Source organism: Gobio gobio (assembly GCF_949357685.1).
Source record: "Gobio gobio genome assembly, chromosome: 19".
Lineage (NCBI taxonomy): Eukaryota > Metazoa > Chordata > Actinopteri > Cypriniformes > Gobionidae > Gobio > Gobio gobio.
Genome location: NC_137112.1, coordinates 24,632,509 through 24,652,431, shown reverse-complemented (window position 1 = coordinate 24,652,431; position 19,923 = coordinate 24,632,509). Strand labels below are relative to the sequence as shown.

The window sequence follows — 19,923 nt, the reverse complement described above, 5'->3', positions numbered from 1 at the left end:
CACGTACAAAGCATGTAGAAGTCTTTGATTTTTATCATAGGTACTCTTCAACTGTGACGGAATCTAAAACAAAAATCCAGAAAATAGGGCTGCTCGATTATGGAAAAAATCATAATCACGATTATTTTGGTCAATATTGAAATCACGATTATGTAACACGATTATTTCACATGACTTTGGGAATGTGTTGTATTTATTAAAAATACACCTTTCAACAATTCAATTGAAATTGTAACATTTGTTGTACTTTTTGAACTATTAAAATAAATAATATAACATATATTCAAATCAAAGTATAAAAGTATTCACGTAAAAATGATAATCACAAATAAATAAGATCAACAATATGGTTCGGCTAGATATGCTTTTCAGGTACGTCTAACATTAGTTTTCAGGTACAGAAATGTATCCAATGTAAAATAACATTGCAAATTTGAGTGCATAAATTAAAGATGAATCCTATTAAACTTACAAAAGCTATTCAATCCGGATCGGATATGCGTCGTCTTTATCGACTGTATAAAGTTCACTTAAGGCATATTCAGACTATGTCTGCTAGGATACTCATCAAGATGGACATGTTGACATACGTTTTGTGTGAGTTTGTCCGTTCAAGAGCAAGACTTGAAAGAGAACTCAATATCTGCGCGCTGTGAGACGTGTGCGCGCTCTCGGATGAGCGCACAGAGATACATTCTCTCACAGCGCGCGCGGCTTCTCATTCGCGTCTTCTGGCATTAAACCCGGGTGACGACGGTGAAAACGACTGGTCATATTCGAAAATATGGCAGCACTCGCATGCATTGAACAAAGTTTACAAAGAGAGAATTATTTGAAAAATATGAGGGGAAAAAGGACGTTTACACGGCACCCCTGCTCTCGTCAGTTTTTGTTTCTTCATTAGATTGTCATAGGTCACTCTGTTTAATTTTCAAGTGGTTAAACAAATTCGTGATGTTCCCTTGCGTTGCAGCCACTACCATGTAGCAAATCTTGCACGTAGCATGTTTCTGCTCGTCGTCTGATTCCTCGAAGCCAAACTGTTCCCAGACAACGGAGTTGGTTTTGCCTTTTTTTGCTCACCAAACGCTGCTGTAACTGCCCTCCTTCTGCCATCTTTACTCGCACCGAGTTTTAAATTCCAGCGGATGATATGCACACGAGACTCCCGATCTGAGAAAGTTTGTGGCTTCGGGAGGGGCGGATGAGCGCATGCGCGTTTCATTCAGAACGCAAGGCAAAATAATCGTTTTTTCTCGATTGTACTATTTTGGTGATCGTTGGGAGGCAAAATCGAAATCGAAATTCGATTAATTGCACAGCCCTACCAGAAAATCACATTGTATGATTTTTAAGTAATCAATTTGCATTTTATTGCATGACATAAGAATTTGATACATCAGAAAAGCAGAACTTAATATTTGCTACAGAAAGCTTTGTTTGCAATTACAGAGATCAAACGTTTCCTGTAGTTCTTGACCAGGTTTTCACACACTGCAGCAGGGATTTCGGCCCACTCCTCCATACAGACCTTCTCCAGATCCTTCAGGTTTCCGGGCTGTCGCTGGGCAATATGGACTTCCAGCTCCCTTCAAAGATTTTCTATTGGGTTCAGGTCTGGAGATTGGCTAGGCCACTCCAGGACCTTGAGATGCTTCTTACGGAGCCACTCCTTGGTTGCCCTGGCTGTGTGTTTCGGGTCGTTGACATGCTGGAAGACCCAGCCACGACCCATCTTCAATGCTCTTACTGAGGGAAGGAGGTTGTTGGCCAAGATCTCGTGATACATGGCCCCATCCATCCTCTCCTAAATACGGTGCAGTCGTCCTGTCCTCTTTGCAGAAAAGCATCCCCAAAGAATGATGTTTCCACCTCCATGCTTCACGGTTGGGATGGTGTTCTTGGGGTTGTACTCATCCTTCTTCTTCCTCCAAACACGGCGAGTGGAGTTTAGACCAAAAAGCTCTATTTTTGTCTCATCAGACCACATGACCTTCTCCCATTCCTCCTCTGGTTCATCCAGATGGTCATTGGCAAACTTCAGACGGGCCTGGACATACGCTGGATTGAGCAGGGGGACCTTGCGTGCGCTGCAGGATTTTAATCCATGACGGCGTAGTGTGTTACTAATGGTTTTGTTTGAGACTGTGGTCCCAGCTCTCTTCAGGTCATTCACCAGGTCCTGCCGTGTAGTTCTGGGCTGATCCCTCACCTTCCTCATGATCATTGATGCCCCACGAGGTGAGATCTTGCATGGTGCCCCAGACTGAGGGAGATTGACCGTCATCTTGAACTTCTTCCATTTTCTAATTATTGCGCTAGAACCGTTGTTGCCTTTTCACCAAGCTGCTTGCCTATTTTCCTGTAGCCCATCCCAGCCTTGTGCAGGTCTACAATTTTATCCCTGATGTCCTTACACAGCTCTCTGGTCTTGGCCATTGTGAAGAGGTTGGAGTCTGTTTGATTGAGTGTGTGGACAGGTGTCTTTTATAAAGGTAACGAGTTCAAACAGGTGCTGAATGAGTGGAGAGCAGGAGGGTTTCTTAAAGGGGTCATATAATGGTACATGCACTTTTACAAGTTGATTATACAGAAATGTGTGTTGGCAGTGCCTGTACACAACCATCCTATAATGATAAAAATACATCCAGTGTTTTTTTTAATCTCCTTACATGTTTTCCCCTGTCTCAAATCGAGCCGTCTGACTGTGTGACGTTACACGGTGTACGCCCCTCCTACGATTGTTGATTGACAGCAGCGTTTCAACACAGACCCGCCCTGAGCGAGCTGTCATCAGTCCGCCATTGTTGATACTCTGGAGCAGAATGGCGTCTAAGCGATTGTGGTGTTGTGTTGTTGGGTGTAATAATGAACACAGCAGTCATTTTGATGTTCCTAAATCCGAACCGCTGAAGACCCAGTGGCTGCTGAGTTTTGTTTTAGAAGGGAATATTCCCCCCGATCAACGTCAATGTTTGTGCGAATCATTTCTCAGCAGACTGCTTTATAAACGAGGGTCAGTATAAATCAGGTTTTGCTAATAAGCTGCTCTTGAAAAAAGGATCGTGTTCCTGCTGCACCTCAGGAAGAAGTGAGTGTAACGTTTTATTAACCTTTATATTAATCTTTGCAAATCGCTTGCACGCTTCACGATAAATGAGTCTAAAGTTTACAGGGTAAGTTGCATTACGGCATGCTCTCTATGTATGACGTTCTCAATATAATTCATAATCCCACGTTTATAATGAACAACGCGTTATGGTTGTTATTACAAACTGTGTACTCGGGTGATAAAGTTAACGTGGTAACACTACACTAAGCTTACTTTTGTACATGGTTTAAAACGGTGTCTGTTACTGATTAAGAAGTAATGTCAAAAAAAAATCTTATAACATAACATCAATCTGTCAATGAACTAACATATACATCAGTAAACACATAGCAACTACGCTACTCTGCCAGTACAAAGATAGATCAAAGTGACATGACGTTAACCAACCATTCAGAAACGTCCTGTTCGAACTTCGTTGGGTTCGTCATCTTGTTCCTGGTCCGACTCCGGTTCAAAATGATAAGGTTGCTCAGATGTGTCCTCAGAGACTCCCGTTGCCATTATTTCTCGAAAATATACCCTCAACTGTTGTCAAGGCAACACTCCACGTGTGTTGTGGTGTTGTGTCGGGTCGAACCGAACGCCCCACAGAGCAGAGGGGTGGGGTGAGCAAAGCTCATTATCATTTAAAGTCACATAAACTGAAATGACTTGCTGAAAACAGAGCTGGTTTTGACCAGGTAAAATTAGTGTTTTCTTACAATACTAATGAGAATTTTTAATTAAAGTATATTACAAACTTTTCATTTAGACACTAAAGAATCATATTAACTTGTACAAAAATGGCATTCTATGACCCCTTTAAAGAAAAACTAACAGGTCTGTGAGAGCCGGAATTTTTACTGGTAGGTAGGTGATCAAATACTTATGTCATGCAATAAAATGCAAATGTATTATAAAAATCATAAATTATTATGCTTTTGTGATTTTCTGGATTTTTGTTTTAGATTCTGTCTCTCACAGTTGAAGAGTACCTATGATAAAAATTACAGACCTCTACATGCTTTGTAAGTAGGAAAACCTGCAAAATCTGCAGTGTATCCCCACTGTATATATATATATATATATATATATATATATATATATATATATATATATATATATATATATATATATATATATGCTCAACTTATTCTTAGCCTCTTAGACACGCACTGGCGAGTAAAATCTAAGCATTTATTAGCCAGTGGATAATGATAGATATTTAGTCACCCAGAGTGAAGATTTATTTGCATATGCGAGTGATTTACTTGCATTGTAGAACAACAATGCAACATTTAAAACAACAATGTGAACAGCTATACAAAAATTGAATCTGAGCAATAAATCAGAATTTAGCACTAAGGCTTGCAGTGTGAACAAAGCCTAATGTGTTCATTTCATTTCCATTTGCAAACAATCGAAAGAAATCGTTAGTTATCTAATGCATGTGATCTGCTGTTCCAGGTGCTGATTAAAACAGCCTCAGGTGAATGGCAGGCTGTACAGCTACAGGAGACCACTGTTACTACGCCAACAACACCCACCAGCAGCCCCACTTCTGCAATGCTCACTAAAAAGGCTCAAACAGGGACACGGAAAGAAAGGACTCTGCCTAAAATTGCCCCGGCTGGAGGAGGTCTGATAACCCTGAATGCAGCCCAGCTAGCTTCTGCTGCTCAGGCTGTGCAGACCATCAATATTAACGGTGTCCAGGTGCAGGGTGTTCCTGTAACGATCACCAACGCTGGGGGTGAGTTGAGTGCTGCCTTTTGACAAACAAATGCAAAAGGCCGGGTTTAATTATTATTGACTTGTTACTCAACTCATGCAAAGACATTTTGAATGATGTTAACTTGAGATGCATTTTGATTGATGCGTTCGTGTCTTTCAGGCCAGCAGCATCTCACAGTGCAGACGGTTCCAGGCGCAGGTCTGCAGTTGGGCGGTGTGCAGACACAAACGCACACCATGCAGATGGAGCAGACACAGACACTCGCACTGGAACTGCAGAGTCAGCCAGGAGAGAAAAAACGGCGTATGGCCTGCACCTGTCCAAACTGCAAAGACGCAGAAAAGAGGTAGCAGAGCATTTATTTGTAAAGACATTAAAAAAAGATCTGCAATCTAATAAATCGCAATAAGCTTTGTGCTTTGTTACTTTTAATTTGAAACAAAGTCTCGGATTTCAAATTCTGTCCATTTTATTACAAATTCAACCAATAAATAACATTTCTGGCACTCTAGACCGATCGCTGTGGCCGCCTCAAATTAAGCAAATCGAATTGAGCATCTCTTCCACTTCAATACTAGTTACAGCACAAAATAAACATGAATGATATTTTTAGTACTTTAAAAATGACAGCACTCTAATAAGAGCAGTATTTCTTAATTTGCGTCGATGTGTGACAGCAGTCTTTAGTGAACGTACACAGAGCTGAGTGAGAAATTAATCACGGCTGTTACAATGAATTTGGTCCGTGCAGGTCTTAAAGGGCCGGACCTAATATTCTGTGTGAAGCAGGGCAGGAACATGCCGGCCAAGTGAGTTTTTAGGGTTTTTTAACCCTAAAACACTGAATAGTAAGTTCTGTCATATTATTCAATTACTTTACAGTTTTTTGCCATGGCATCGATTCAGTATCGGTATTGAGGTATTTTAGTTTGGTATCGTATCGAAGTCATAATTTTGGTATCGTGACAACACTAATCTATAAAGTATTTGCTGATAATCGTTTTTTTTTTTTTTTTTTTACAAATTTGTACCTTTTTACATTTTTACTCTTAGTTTTACATTTTGTCAAGAGTTTGTTTACATTTATACTTTTTTTATAGTACACTACTGAAGGCCAACATTGCAAGTTAAATTAAATGTTTTTAAGTAAAATTGTTGAAAATTATTGTGATAAATTAGTCGATAGATTAATCGATATAAAAATAGTCGTTCAGTGAGCGCACACTGCATTCATGTACAGACACATTTCAATACATTTGCGTTGTTTCCACACACGCACAGGAAGGATAATGTTTGATTTGTCCTGTGATTACCGTTTCGCGAACAAATTGTTCTTTTGAACCGGTTCACCAAATTGGACTGCACAGTTCGCATCTCTAGTAAGCACTAATCCACAAATTTCTAAAGTTATTCACTTTTTTGACGTGTCTGACTCTCCCTCTGACCCGAAATAAACCAACATCCCGGAGTTATTCAGTTACTCCAACAGTACACTTACTTAAGCTTGCCAATTTGGACATTCAAGCGATTTTAGACCATCAGATGTGTATCATTATATTGAGCTACTGCGCTGATGCATTGTGACCAAGCTGAAAAACCTGTTTAAAGCCTGGTACAAATTGTCGTTTTGGTCTGTACACCTAATTTTGCCCTTCATGACAACTGTGGGGGGGGTGAATTTTTTGTATAACTCATTCATTTAAATTATATTAAGCCTTAAAGTTTTGCATAATTTAAGGGCGTGGTCACTTGAGTGACAGGTGGATTGCTGCTGCTGTCACTACTAGCCATTTGTCTGCTGTCTGTCAGCTCCACCCATTCCACCTGTTAGCCCCTCTTTGCTCATTTTCAGTTATCCGGGAGTGACACACGATGACGGTTTGCCAAGATGGCAACGGCCGCACTTTAGGGTTCAGAAACGCTCTTCAGAAACCTATGGGTTTACAGTCTATGATTGTGACACACAAACACAGACTCCTGCTCGGAGCAACCCGATTCTGTCTTCCCTTTACTCGCTGCTGTTATTCATGTGTCTGCCTGCATCGTCGTGGTGCATCCAAATTATGAAAAAGTATTGCCGTAAACAATGTATTTTCTGACACCACGAAATAAACGATAGAGCATAATATAAAACTTTACTTTTTATTTCGTACATTCTATATATATATCGTCATATCGCACAGCCCTACGCCCAAACCTAGATTGCTTTCCTAATGAAAACTGAACCCAAACGGTAGATCTGCTTAAATGTAAAAAAATTCATCGGTAAACTGGTTTTGGTTCTGTTCCATTTAGGTTAATTACCATTTGGATATAACTGTGATGCAGATTTCACAATGATCAAGTTTCTCAATGGCACACTTCTGATTACCATTTTATAATCAATGGCTGTTATGAAAGGAAATACTTATTGTGGCTGCCCATATTTGGTTTATGTGCACCAGGCCAGGAGAGGTGGGGAAAAGAAAACACATCTGCCACATAGCAGGCTGTGAAAAGACCTTTCGAAAGACTTCCCTGCTACGTGCGCATGTCCGACTGCACACGGGAGAGAGACCCTTTGTGTGCAGCTGGGTCTTCTGTGGAAAACGTTTCACACGCAGCGACGAGCTGCAGCGACACGCCAGGACACACACAGGTAAGCAACCTCCAAACACACACGCACAAAATACAAATATGTTGCTTCATTGTGTAAATTCTCTTCATTTTTTTCTTCTGTTTTTAGGAGACAAACGTTTTGAGTGCAATAAGTGTCAGAAACGTTTCATGCGGAGTGACCACCTCACAAAGCATTACAAGACACACATCAACACAAAGAGCCTGTGAACTTCATCTTTCACAGGGTTTCAGGAACTTTGGGGGGATTAAAAAGAAAACCGCTCTTCCCGGGGCTTGAAGGCTGGGAAGAAACAGAGGTCAACCCCCCCTTCACGTGTACGACTTGGCCCTGGAATGTCACCTGTTTGTACCAGCTGTTTCAGGGTAGACTGCACTCCGCTGTCCACTTTTTTTACTCACCCTCATTGTCAAGGGAAGGCTGGCAGGCCGTAAAGTGCGGCCCTCACCTGAGATTTACGAAGAACAAGGGTGCCAATTGTGTCTTGGTTGATTCCTCTGTTGTACGGAGCGGAGAGGACGTCTGTCTCAGCACCAACAGACACTCCAGCCAATAAAAGAAGAAAAGCAGTTACTTTTTTCCTTTCCCCCTCATTTACAGTTTTTCACGTGTATGTTTTGGTTGTTTTAGCTATATCATGCCCCTCACAATGAATTGTAGCAGCTAATGGACAGTGTCTCCTGGCTTTTATTGTGTAAATGTTTGTTTTCATACATACAAACATACATTTGTACATACTATGGCAAATTTGAATACGAACGTGGTTTGGACAAACTCTTTGACCCAGTTAAATTATTTTCATTTGTTAAATGAATTTTTTTTTTAATGTCTGCTTTAGAATTTTTAAACGGAAGCGTGAAACTTTGTATAACTAGTTGATTGGTTTTAATATTAGTGGAGGTTTGGAAAAAAAAAATATTTTGGCTTTTACATACTTCTCCATGGTTAGACAATCATGTCATGTGTATAAAGGAGATAAATAGGAGGGTAAATATCTTGGGATTTGCTACACGTTTAAATCTTGATCATATCAAATAAGGAATAATTTATTTAAAAAAAAAAAAAAAAACATAAATGGAATTGAACGTATGCAGATTGTGTCTTTGTTAAATGTCCATTCAGAAAATGTAGATAAGTCATGTTTATGTTCTGATGTAAAGCAAGAAGAAATTTCTCACAAACGTGATGAAAATGTATTTGTGGTTACATTATACCAATTTAAATGTTTTTATTTCATTCAAGGTACGTGTAAAGCGGCTACTGGATTTAATGGTTCGTTAAATTCAGTCATTCCATTTAAGTTCATCTAAGTTTTTGTCCAAGCTCTCTAAAGGAGGCCTTAAGAGGGGAAACAAAATCTGTGCTCATGTATGTTTGTATAGTGTCTGAGTTCATACTGCTCTATTTGGGTATAAAATGTAGGATAATTGTTACATAAATGTGTATTGGCTGTTGTTGCCAAACCTGAAAGATGTGGACTGTGTACAGTGTAAATGAGAAGGATAAAAACATTGTATAGTTTCATTCCTATAATATGTAAGACTAATAGATTACCCTTTTTATTGACTAAAAGTTGCCTTAGTCTGCAGCACCCCATATTTAAAGAGGTTTGTCTTTTTCCAAGGAACTGCATTTGTAGACCTGCTTTATTTTTTTGTCTAACTTATAAAGTGTTGAGAAATGCCAATTTATGTGCACTGACCAAATTCAGGGTTTTCACTGAGTGGATAATTAAATTATTTGGTTTATGTACCTACGTTTGATTTGAAAGAATAAAAAGTTCTTTATCGATCCTTGATAAACCCCACATTTAAGAGCCCTGGCTTTGAATATCGGTAGATAAACTTGTTTGTATAACTTGTATTGAGGAGCTTAGACCAGAGAACTTGCTATCTTTTTCTACAGTCAGACCACCTCTCCCACTCACCTAATAAAGCATAACACAAAACACTCTGCGTTTCTGTTTTTGAATGAAATCTCATTGACATCATCCTCATAACTGTGTAAACAAGGGCAAAGCTTATGGTCCATTTAGATTTAAGAGATAAATGTGACTGAATCAAGTTACCGCAGTTAAACTATGGGTAAAGCATGTTATAAACACTTAAATTTGTTAACAGTACATTTTACGAGTGCAGAGTAGCTCTTAATTCAAATAATAATGGGTTTATAATTGGTCACCATTTTGCACAACACAAATTTTTCTTTTGTTTTGCAGCCTTCCACAGATATAATGGAATTTACAGATTTTTTTCACTAGAGGCCTTTGAGTCATGTATACAAACAAAATGGATAATTATGGAATATTAAAATATTTATAAGGAACAAAATGATCTATTATGGATGTATATGAATGAACTGAATTATTTTCAATTACATTTATGAAGTTTATTCTTTTTTTTTTCTTTTTTAATTCCCAGATGTTTTTTCACAACATGTAACTATAGGTTAATTAATATAAGTATGCAGTATTTTATTGATATTATTTAATGAAAACAAGCTTTTGGTTGACGTTGCTCTCTTTAGATCAGACTTCTCTGTCTTTCTCAGACTTCTCTCATTAGAGTTACAAATGATTTGCTCTTATCATCTGATTGTGGTTGTATAGATGTAGATTAGTTTTATTGTATCTTAGTGCTACATTTGATACTATCGACCACAACTTTCTTTTGAATACACTTGAAAATGGAATTGGCATGGTTCAAATCATACTTTCTAATCTGTATTAGAAAATGTAAATCTGTTTCTAATTTGCAGCAGTAAAGAGCTGTCATATCGATCCCAAATTCAACATGGAGTACCACAAAGCTCAGTACTTAGACCCTTGCTTTCACCATATACTTGCTACCCTTTGGGAAGCATGGAGTTAGTTTTCACTTTAACTGATTATACTCAGCTCTATATTTCTTTGTGCCCTGATAAAACTTACCAATCCACAAAACTAATGGAATATCTACGACGGTAGCCCGTTTTGAGTGTGTCAATGAGCCACTTGTTTTAGACGATGAGGTCTAAAGCGAGCATGGGATGCCTCTTTTCTTGTGGCAGAACCAGGTTAAGGAGCCTGCTGTGCTGGCCTATAAGACTGCCTCTGCCTGTGTTGGAGCTGGGTTGCGACAAACAGGCATTCCATGTTCTTCACACTGTAATTTATACTGCACTCAAAGTGCCTGGAATGAGACTGCACTGCACGCATTCGGTGCTCAAGAGCTTCTTGAGCAGCTGGACCAAAAACCTGCCCAGGTAAAAGCAGTAGTTTGCAAATACTGTTGCGGCAAGCTCCTGGGAGTTTAGATGAGCAGGGGGCATTGATAATAAGGCTTGAATGCCCTGAATTGTGCTACTTGATAGAAAATTTACTATATCTTTACTTGGGGCATTTGGAAACAAAGCTTGCGTGCATAAACAATAATTATTTATTGAAGTGACCATGTGCCCATCAAAAGCAAAGCCTGTGATTATTATAAGGAGTGTTTCGTTTCCGACACACACTTCAGATGTTTGGCCAATCACATCACACTGGGTCAGCTGGCCCATTAGAGCGGGGCTTTGTAGAAACCGATCAGAGCCTTTCAGATAGACTGGGAATAGAGCTGCAAAAAGTGCATATATTGTGAAAAAAATAAGAGGGTTTTTTTTACATTAAAGCAGGCTATGGACACAGCAGATTTTAGATTTTCCATTTCCAAAACAGGTTGTTAAACATTGGACTATATGCTCTAGTTTTGGTGTTTTTTTTATAGTTTTTATGTGTATTTTAGGACGATGGCTATTATATGTATTTGATGCTTGTTTCCTTGTCTCAGTTTGTTTAGCTTTATGTATATTTTTTAGTTTTACTTTCGTATACTTGCGCATTTATTTACTTTCATTATTTCTGTTATTTAAATTTTTTGGTGCTATGCTATTATTCCTTGGCTTCTTTGGTCTACAGTTTTGTACAAAAGTCTATATGCAATTGTTGTTTAAAATAAAATAAAATAAATATCAAAAAGTCGTCACACTTAAAAAAAAGGTGTGTTGGATTTACATGATTTAATCATGTCCATCGGTTCCACATGAATCAAGTTAAACAAACGTAGTTGGTTCACATAATTTCAACATGATGGAATTAAGTCATTTTTAAGTAACTGAATTGAGTAGTCGCACAGTGATTTTAATATGGTTCCCTAACAACAGTGGTGTGCACAGGGGGGATTGAGACCCTGCCTCTTTAATCAAATCACAAATCACAAGTTTATTTTATTTTTGTTGTCACTTGACTGATTTATAAGACTATGCTAGGGTTAATTCTATTAGCCAGCAATAATGAATATGCCAAGAGCTAAGTATGAAATGCTCTTTAATAGTGTTGTAGTCAAGACCACCTAATCCGAGACCAAGTCGAGACAAAGACCAATGTGTGTTGATACCAAGACAAGACCAAGACCAGACTAGCACTCCTTAAATTCAAAAAGATCCACATTACAGCCTAAGAAATTACTTATTTTTAATCAATAAATATAATTAGAATAAGACACTATATAGAGCTGTTACCAATCAAATGAAATTACCCAATTACATTAATGATGTTAATAAATAAATCAGACAATGCGCTGGCAATTTATTATAACCCAGCAGTTGAGGTCTTGAAACAAAATCCAGAGTCCTCTAAGTCTGAGGCAAGACCAAGTACAAATGTGGCCGAGACCGAAAAAAGACCAAGACCTTCAAAAAATGGTCTTAAGACCATCTCAAGACCGGTCTTGAGTACTACAACACTCATTAATGACATGTGCTGTATCAGTCCACAGCCTAAGCAATTGCTCCGCTCTTCTCCACTGGTAACCCAAACATGAATATATCTACTAATGGATTTACAGGATAACATCTATGAATAATTATTTATTTTACTTGGTAATGTCCAAATGCTGTGCCAAAATATACAATGAGGTTTAAGCCATTTTGATTAACATGGAGGACTGGATCCGACATTAAAGGAATTTCTTATAAAATTGTTATTAAAACATTTATCAAAAAGGAGAGACCATTTACAAAAAGTTGGGGATTTTGTAAAGTTGTATTATTAATATCTACATTTGTGAATTTGGTTAATATTATTATGCCATTGGAAATAGCCTTAATTACTTTGTTAAATTCTTTTTCATTTACAAAAAAAACCAACAACAAAGAACAACAACATATTTTAACATAAAATGAGGGTATGTGTATAGCCCATTCTTTTCAATAAGCTGGTTTACAATTAAAATGTTGTGTCGAACCCAATTCTCCATGATTTGACTTCTTATTGACTTCAATGACTTATTATTAATGATATTACCATTGTTCAACATAAAACAGTTGCTAGGAGAAAAATTATGTGTTTGTATAAAAGTGAACAGTACAGTAATGCTTGTTTGTTAGACCAGTTATATAAGGACATTGCAACAACAACAAAAAAAATTAATCCCCCACGTTTTTCAAATAAAAAATATGGTTTAAAGTTTTTAATCCAATTATTTTTAAAAGCCAAGGTATTCGTTTTAAAAGTTTTTTTTTATGAAAATATGAAAAACTTAATAGATTAAATATATTTGCCATGTTGATAAATGTGGAAACGCGTCATCACAGTTTGAGAAAACGGTCCATTATATCAGTTAATATGGAAGTTATGAACTAATATACAGCCACCAGATGAGTAAAGAGCAGGTGAGCAATAACGCAAAGCTTTGCAAAGTTCTCAAGCCACTTCAGCATCCAAAGGACACACAAAATGAAGAGCCAACGCGTGTTATGAATTCCAGGTATATAAACTTAAACTCATCAATTTTTGATTGTTGGTTTGACGGCGATACTTTGGCGACATCTAGAGACTTTTCTGTGCAGAGACTGAGTGCGATTTTACCATTGAGATTGGCTTTTTCAAGGAGTTTGGAAAATGTCGTTGTATTATTTGTTCCTTATTTATTCATTTTAATTTGTGTTGACCAATTTCTCTATTTCTTTGAGGATTTTTTATTTTTTTTATTTTGAAGTTGAGTCGATAAGATATTGATTTATTCAAGGAGAGTTTTATTTTGAAAGTTTAGATATTTGTTTTGATGGCCCACAGCATAGAGACAGGACAGGGTGAGTGTTTACATGTTTTATTTCTTAATTGTTGCTCTAGTGTTAGCAATGTTATGCTATTATTGTTTGTGTGTATTGTTTGTACAAACATATGTAATTTTGTCACAGGCCTGGCTCAGAGGAAGAGAAAGCAAGAGGAAGCACATCCCTCCACCTCTTATGACAGGCCTGCAAAACGCAGACGCAAAGGTCAGGCTTGTGCTTAATATGTGTCCAGAATAGTTAATGCTGAAATGTCTTGATATAAATCAGCACAGGTTTCACAGCAAAAGACGTGTACAAGGACCTGAAGGCTAGTATTTTTAGAATTACTGCAACAGCTCTTTTACTTGCTAAAAAAAGTAGAAACTATCATTCAGACGACCGAATACATATATTGTGTAGCTACAACAGATTTTTCAGCGAAGTTTGAGTCATGTTGATCATTTAGAGGCCTTAGAAATTTGTGTATCAAATATGACACAGTATAGGGTTAAAGAAACATTGCTCATTTACTATTCTTTGTTATTCATGTTTTATTACTCATTGACATTTTGTTGTGATATCTTACATGTTGCAGGACGCCCGAAAAAGGCATACAAAAAGGGCCGTTTGCTGGGACAAGGCAGTTTCGGATCTGTGTATGCTGGGACCCGCAGATACGATCGATTGCCAGTAAGCTTTCAGCTGAGCATTTAAAATAAATGATCCTATTATTATTATCCATGTAGTGACATGTAGTGACATGGCAATCAAATACGCCAATAAAGAGGATACCGTGGAGCTGGAAACTGTAAGTTAACATCTTATTGGTCTGCATGCACGCATACATCAGCATTCAGTCGTATACCAATAGAGATATTGGAGCATGTATTTTTTTATGAATTCTTCTTCTACTGCAGGATGGCCAGCATCTAATGCAGCGGGTCAATGCAGCTCCGGCCAGTCCCAACATCATCGAGCTTGTGAAGTGGTTTGACCATCCCACTCAATACATCTTGATATTAGAACGGCAAGATCCTTGTCAAGATCTTTCCACTTTCTCTGCAGAGAACGGCCGTTTGGACGAGAGACTGGCGAAGAAGGTGATGGTGCAGCTGCTCAGTGCTCTCAAAACACTGCAAGAGCCGTGGAGTCCTGCACCGGGACGTTAAGCCGGACAACCTGCTCATCTGCACGGCGACGCGTGGCATCAAACAGCTGGACTTTGGCTGCGGAGACCTCCTGAAGGACTCTTCCTACACCGAGTTTGCAGGTTGGTAATGCCACAGGTCGAAGGAAGAATCTCACACGGATGATCTTGGACATACATGGATTACCAAAACAGAGACTTGAAGGTGCGAAAGAAAGACATTTCACACAAGTTATTTTCTGTTCCTCTTTGCACTTACCCCCCTCCTGAGTGGTATCATTACAGGCAGTATCATGCAGGACCAGCTACTGTTTGGTCAGTGGGGGTGACTCTGTACAACATCCTGTGCGGTGGTTACCCATTCAGAACTGGAAAAGTCACCTTTAAGACCAGACTGTGCTTTACTAAAGACCTGTCTCTAGGCAAGAAACCACAAAGTGGAGACAAAAATCATGCCAAATCAGATGTGTTTTCTGTGTAACTGAGACAAGTATGTTCTATGTAACAGAGTGCAGACACTTGATAAGATGGTGTCTTAGTGCAGAGGCGGAAGACCGCCCTAGCCTTCAAGACATTGAACAGTATCCCTGGTTACAGTCAACAGGTGGCCAATGACATGACACTTATCTGATTCACTTATAGTTCTTTAGACAGTTAAACGTCATGCTTTGGCTTTTATTGTAGGGATACATCTAGATTCATGATTTTTTATTTATTTATGTAGAGTTACCAGGAGTGTAGGGCACAGGGACAGCGGAGACAGGTTCCTGCAGACACCTGCAGTGAGGAGTGCATGCTAGGGGGTTTGTGACCACCATGGATGGACTACCAGGTTTATTTTATTACAGCTGAAACCAAAGCCTCAATGAGTCTAGATGAGCAAGATGACCATCAGGAAGATCCAAACCTTCAACAGCTGTCTCAGAAGAATTCTCCAGATCCGATAGCCCGACACCATCAGCAACACCGACCTTTGGGGAAGGTCTCACCAATTCCCTGCTGAGGAAGAAATCAGGAAGAGAAGATGGGCCTGGATGGGGCACGCTCTTCGTAAACCATCAACCAACATCAACAGGCAGGCATTGAAGTGGAACCCCCAAGGAAAGCGGAGATGTTGCCGTCCAAAAAACACCTGGCAATGTGACCCAGAGGTCGACATGACCAAGATGGGATACACCTAGAACCAGCTGGAAAGAAAGGCCAAAGACAGAGGAATCTGGAGATCTGTGGTTGCCAGCCTGTACCCTGGCAAGGGTGACGGGCATAGGTAAGTACCCAAGTAATGAAGATAGAAGACCATTCAATACCATTCAATAGCTGCTGCAACTCTCATATTCTGTCAATTCTCATCCACTGCATATATGACAAGATGTATTTTTATACCTTATGAAATATGTTTGTCTAATTTATACAATTTCAAATTGTGTTTCAGGTCCCCTTGTAGGTCATGGAGAAGAGGGGAGCCTTGCGTCTGGCGGGCTGACACGGGTGGCCACTTCATCCCTCCAGCCTTAGCGTCTTGCGGGACTGGCTAGCCTTGGTTTGCGTCTGGCGCCTTGGCTTGAGGCGGTAGTTTTAGCATCTTGCGGAACTATTCGCCTAGGGACGTGTATTGTAAAGTTAAAGTTCAAGTTAGTTAGTTGAGTACTGCACCATCCACTCATAATTTTAATAATGGAGTAGTGTTGTCACAATACCAAAATTATGACTTTGAAATGATATCAGACTTAAATACCTCGATACCACGGCCAAAAAAAACCTAGTAAAAGTAATTGAATAATATGACAACAGAACTTATTATTCAATGTTTTATATTTTTTTAAACTAAAAACTCACTTGGTCAGCCCCGGTTTTTGACCAGTCCCTCCTCTAATTGCAATAATAATCACATGCCAGTGTGAGCATCCTTACAGAGATGTTTGCAACAATCACGTTATTATCTATCATGTTAACATTCACTAACCTTTCACTATTCTGAACAGGTTGGGATGACCAAAATCTTATTTCATGATACGAGTAATTTAATATTTTTTAAATGTAATTTTATAATTACAATATACCTGTAGAAGTTTTTTATTTAATCTTTGTTTTAAAAAAATAAGCAAAAAATGCAAATTACAAACAATATGACAAAAACTGCTTTCTTTTTCAGCTACAGTAGGTCTATTTAACAGTAGTCAAGAAAGAAATTAAATAATCAAATATATATATTTATTTATAAACTGCTTAGTCTCCATAATGGAGTTACCCAGGACAATGACACAAAACTGCTATTACCTAATAAAAACATATACACAGGCACGTGCAGAGGGGGGGGCTTTGGGTGCTCGAGCCCCTGCCCTTTTTCAAAATGAATCAAAAGTGCCCCTCTCAGACAAATATCAATGATAATATCGTGGTCAATAAAACTAAATAAATGTGATTATTATAACATGACAATGTATACAATAGTAATGGACGGCTCAAAAGTCGGACAATTTCTGTTGAGGCGTTGCTATAACGCGTTGCTATGGGTTGCGTGCGTTTTGATTGACAGCTGATTTTCCACTGCTCGGAAACGGCTCTCGAGCCAAATATGGTCCTTTCAGAGAGTGTTTGGCCTTACGGGAAAAAAGTAAACCAATATTTTTTTTTTCATCCATAATCAGAGCTAATGTGTTGATTTAATTACACATCTATATATTATATTTTTAAAGTATTACACAATCACCAATGCCCGTTTGTTAGTGTATAATACACCAACCAATCGTGATCTGGCAAAGCAAGTTCAAATTCCATTGGGCGATGTGAAGTGGAGCGGTAATTTTCTGTTCTTATTCATAAATCGGTTAAAAATGACATGGACAGACGAACTAACGTTTGTGGAACGATTTCCTGCGGTTTGTCTCATTTTATTAATTGCATCACTGACAAAATGGATTTAACTGACAACAAACAAATCCCTGCACAAAACCATGCAGCAGCAAAAGTCGCATTAATGGTAAGTAGTGTTAAATTCACTTGTATTTATGTAGCCTATATTGATACACCGTTTACTATTTCATGAAACTATAGTTAACAAAACCCAAGTGCCACCGGCACCTACAGGCCTTTATGTGAAGTGTAGGCTGGCGAAATGGTTACGTGAAAGGACTTTATTATATTAACGTTAACATTTTTGAATATTATGCTGCATTATGAAGTCTCTTATGTTCTTCAAGCCTGCATTTATTTGATAAAAAAACAGCAATATTGTGAAATATATTAAAATAATGGTTTTCTATTTTAAAATAATTTAAAATATAATTTATTTTTGTGATCACAGCTGGATTTTCAGCAAAGTGTCACATGATCATTCAGAAATCATTCTAATATGAGGATTTAATGTCAATGATGGAAACTGTGATACTTTTTTCAAGATTGTTGGATTAATAAAAAGTTAAAAAGAACATAATGTAATAATATTTCACAATAATAGGCTACTGTTTTTTCTGTATTTTTGATTAAATAAATTTAGGCTTGATGAGCATAAGGATATATATATATATATATATATATATATATATATATATATATATATATATATATATATATATATATATATATATATATATATATATATATATATATATATATATATATATATATATGTATCTGTGTGTGTGTGTGTGTGTGTGTGTGTATGTATGTATATATATATATATATATATATATATATATATATATATATATATATATATATATATATATATATATATATATATATATATATATATATATATATATATATATATATATATATATTGCCCCTTTTTTACATTTGAGCCCCTGCCCCTGAAGAACTCTCTGCACGGCCCTGCATATACATATAAATCTATTTGTGTGATGAGTTGTGATCTGTACACTGAACATCAGCTAGAGGTACACTGATTCACATTCAGTCAACGTTATACATACAGTGGGGAGAACAAGTATCCAGCCTCCAATCACCATGAACTATGAACTGAGTGAAATCAAAGTTCATCTTCATATTTTAATTATTTGTTTAATGACATGCTTTTACTTGGGTACTATGAATGAAGGTCAGTATCACCAATATCAGTACTGCAACTGATGTCTTTATTAAATGTTTTTTTTCTTCTCTCTCTTAATTTCTGTGGATGAAATTAGTAAAAGTTATGGTTTTTGTAGTTTTTTGACTCATGTATTTTAATAAACAAGGTTATGTCACCAACATTTTACATACCAGTGAAATTTCACAATTCTCGATTCCAATTTTTATTTCCATTTTTAAGTTCAAACATTTTTATAGACAACTAAACAGTCAGTAATCAAATAAGAACCAATAAACATTATTATAAATGATAGCACTAATAAATACAATAGAACAAAGATACAAGTGAAATAAACAATGCTTTAAGATTTATTGTTTAACAGTAATATTCAGGTAAGAAACAATGTCATCAAATGTAAAACATAGTCTTCACTGTATAAATAAAATATAGATTAATCCTTATTAAAGGATTACACTTTTGTAACTGGATCTCACGCATTTATGATGCACATCATGTGTAGGGTACAATGGGGCTAAAGTTACACCTTAAGGAAAATGAGCTTTTCATTACTCCCATAGTGTATGATTGCAGAAAAAAATATATATGTGTATTGAACATTTATGGAGCAACAGATTTTGTGTAAAAATATATCATAAAAGTGGCTTATTTTGTTTGAAAATCTTAGACATGTATGAGGTGGCGAAAGGGGCATTTTACCCCACACACGGGATAAAATGCTCACCAGCATGGGGCAAAAGGCACACAGTATTGATACAAAAACTTTAGCTAAAATAATGTTTTTAATAATGTCACATTAAAATTTTACAACGTTTGAACTAATTTCTGTTTATTTTGATAAATTAAATAATTCATTTTTGTTCAATAAATATACTGTCATTCAAGTATGTTAATATAGAAATATATTTTAAAAATATAGAAACAAAATAATTTTAAAAAAGGTAAAGATTCTGAAAGCATTGAAGGAGATCCCATAATAATTGAATACAGATGTACAGCAGTAACAATAAATTATAATTTTTCATGTGATTAATATCACATTTTTTAGTACTACATTTTTCAGTACTTTTTTACTACTAACTTATATGGAGTATTTTTGACAGCTTGCAGGCACAGTTTTCATGTATTTGCTGTGTATAGAAAAGAGCAGCTTTGACATTCTGCCTAACACTTTATTTATTTTACAATAAGTAATTATTTTTGGAATTA

At 37.2% G+C, this 19,923-nt stretch overlaps 1 protein-coding gene across 2 annotated transcripts in view; it reads left to right on the top strand.

Moving 5' to 3' along the window:
* The window catches only part of sp2 (sp2 transcription factor), a 29,151-nt gene extending 19,764 nt beyond the window's left edge, over positions 1–9,387 (top strand). For both annotated transcript variants that reach the window (XM_079845101.1, XM_079845102.1), the window contains exons 5-8: positions 4,559–4,844; positions 4,986–5,172; positions 7,271–7,464; positions 7,552–9,387. In XM_079845101.1, the coding sequence (XP_079701227.1) occupies positions 4,559–4,844; positions 4,986–5,172; positions 7,271–7,464; positions 7,552–7,652 (768 nt within the window). In that variant the 3' untranslated portion in view covers positions 7,653–9,387. The remainder of the gene's footprint in view (positions 1–4,558; positions 4,845–4,985; positions 5,173–7,270; positions 7,465–7,551) is intronic.
* Positions 9,388–19,923: the final 10,536 nt, after the last annotated feature.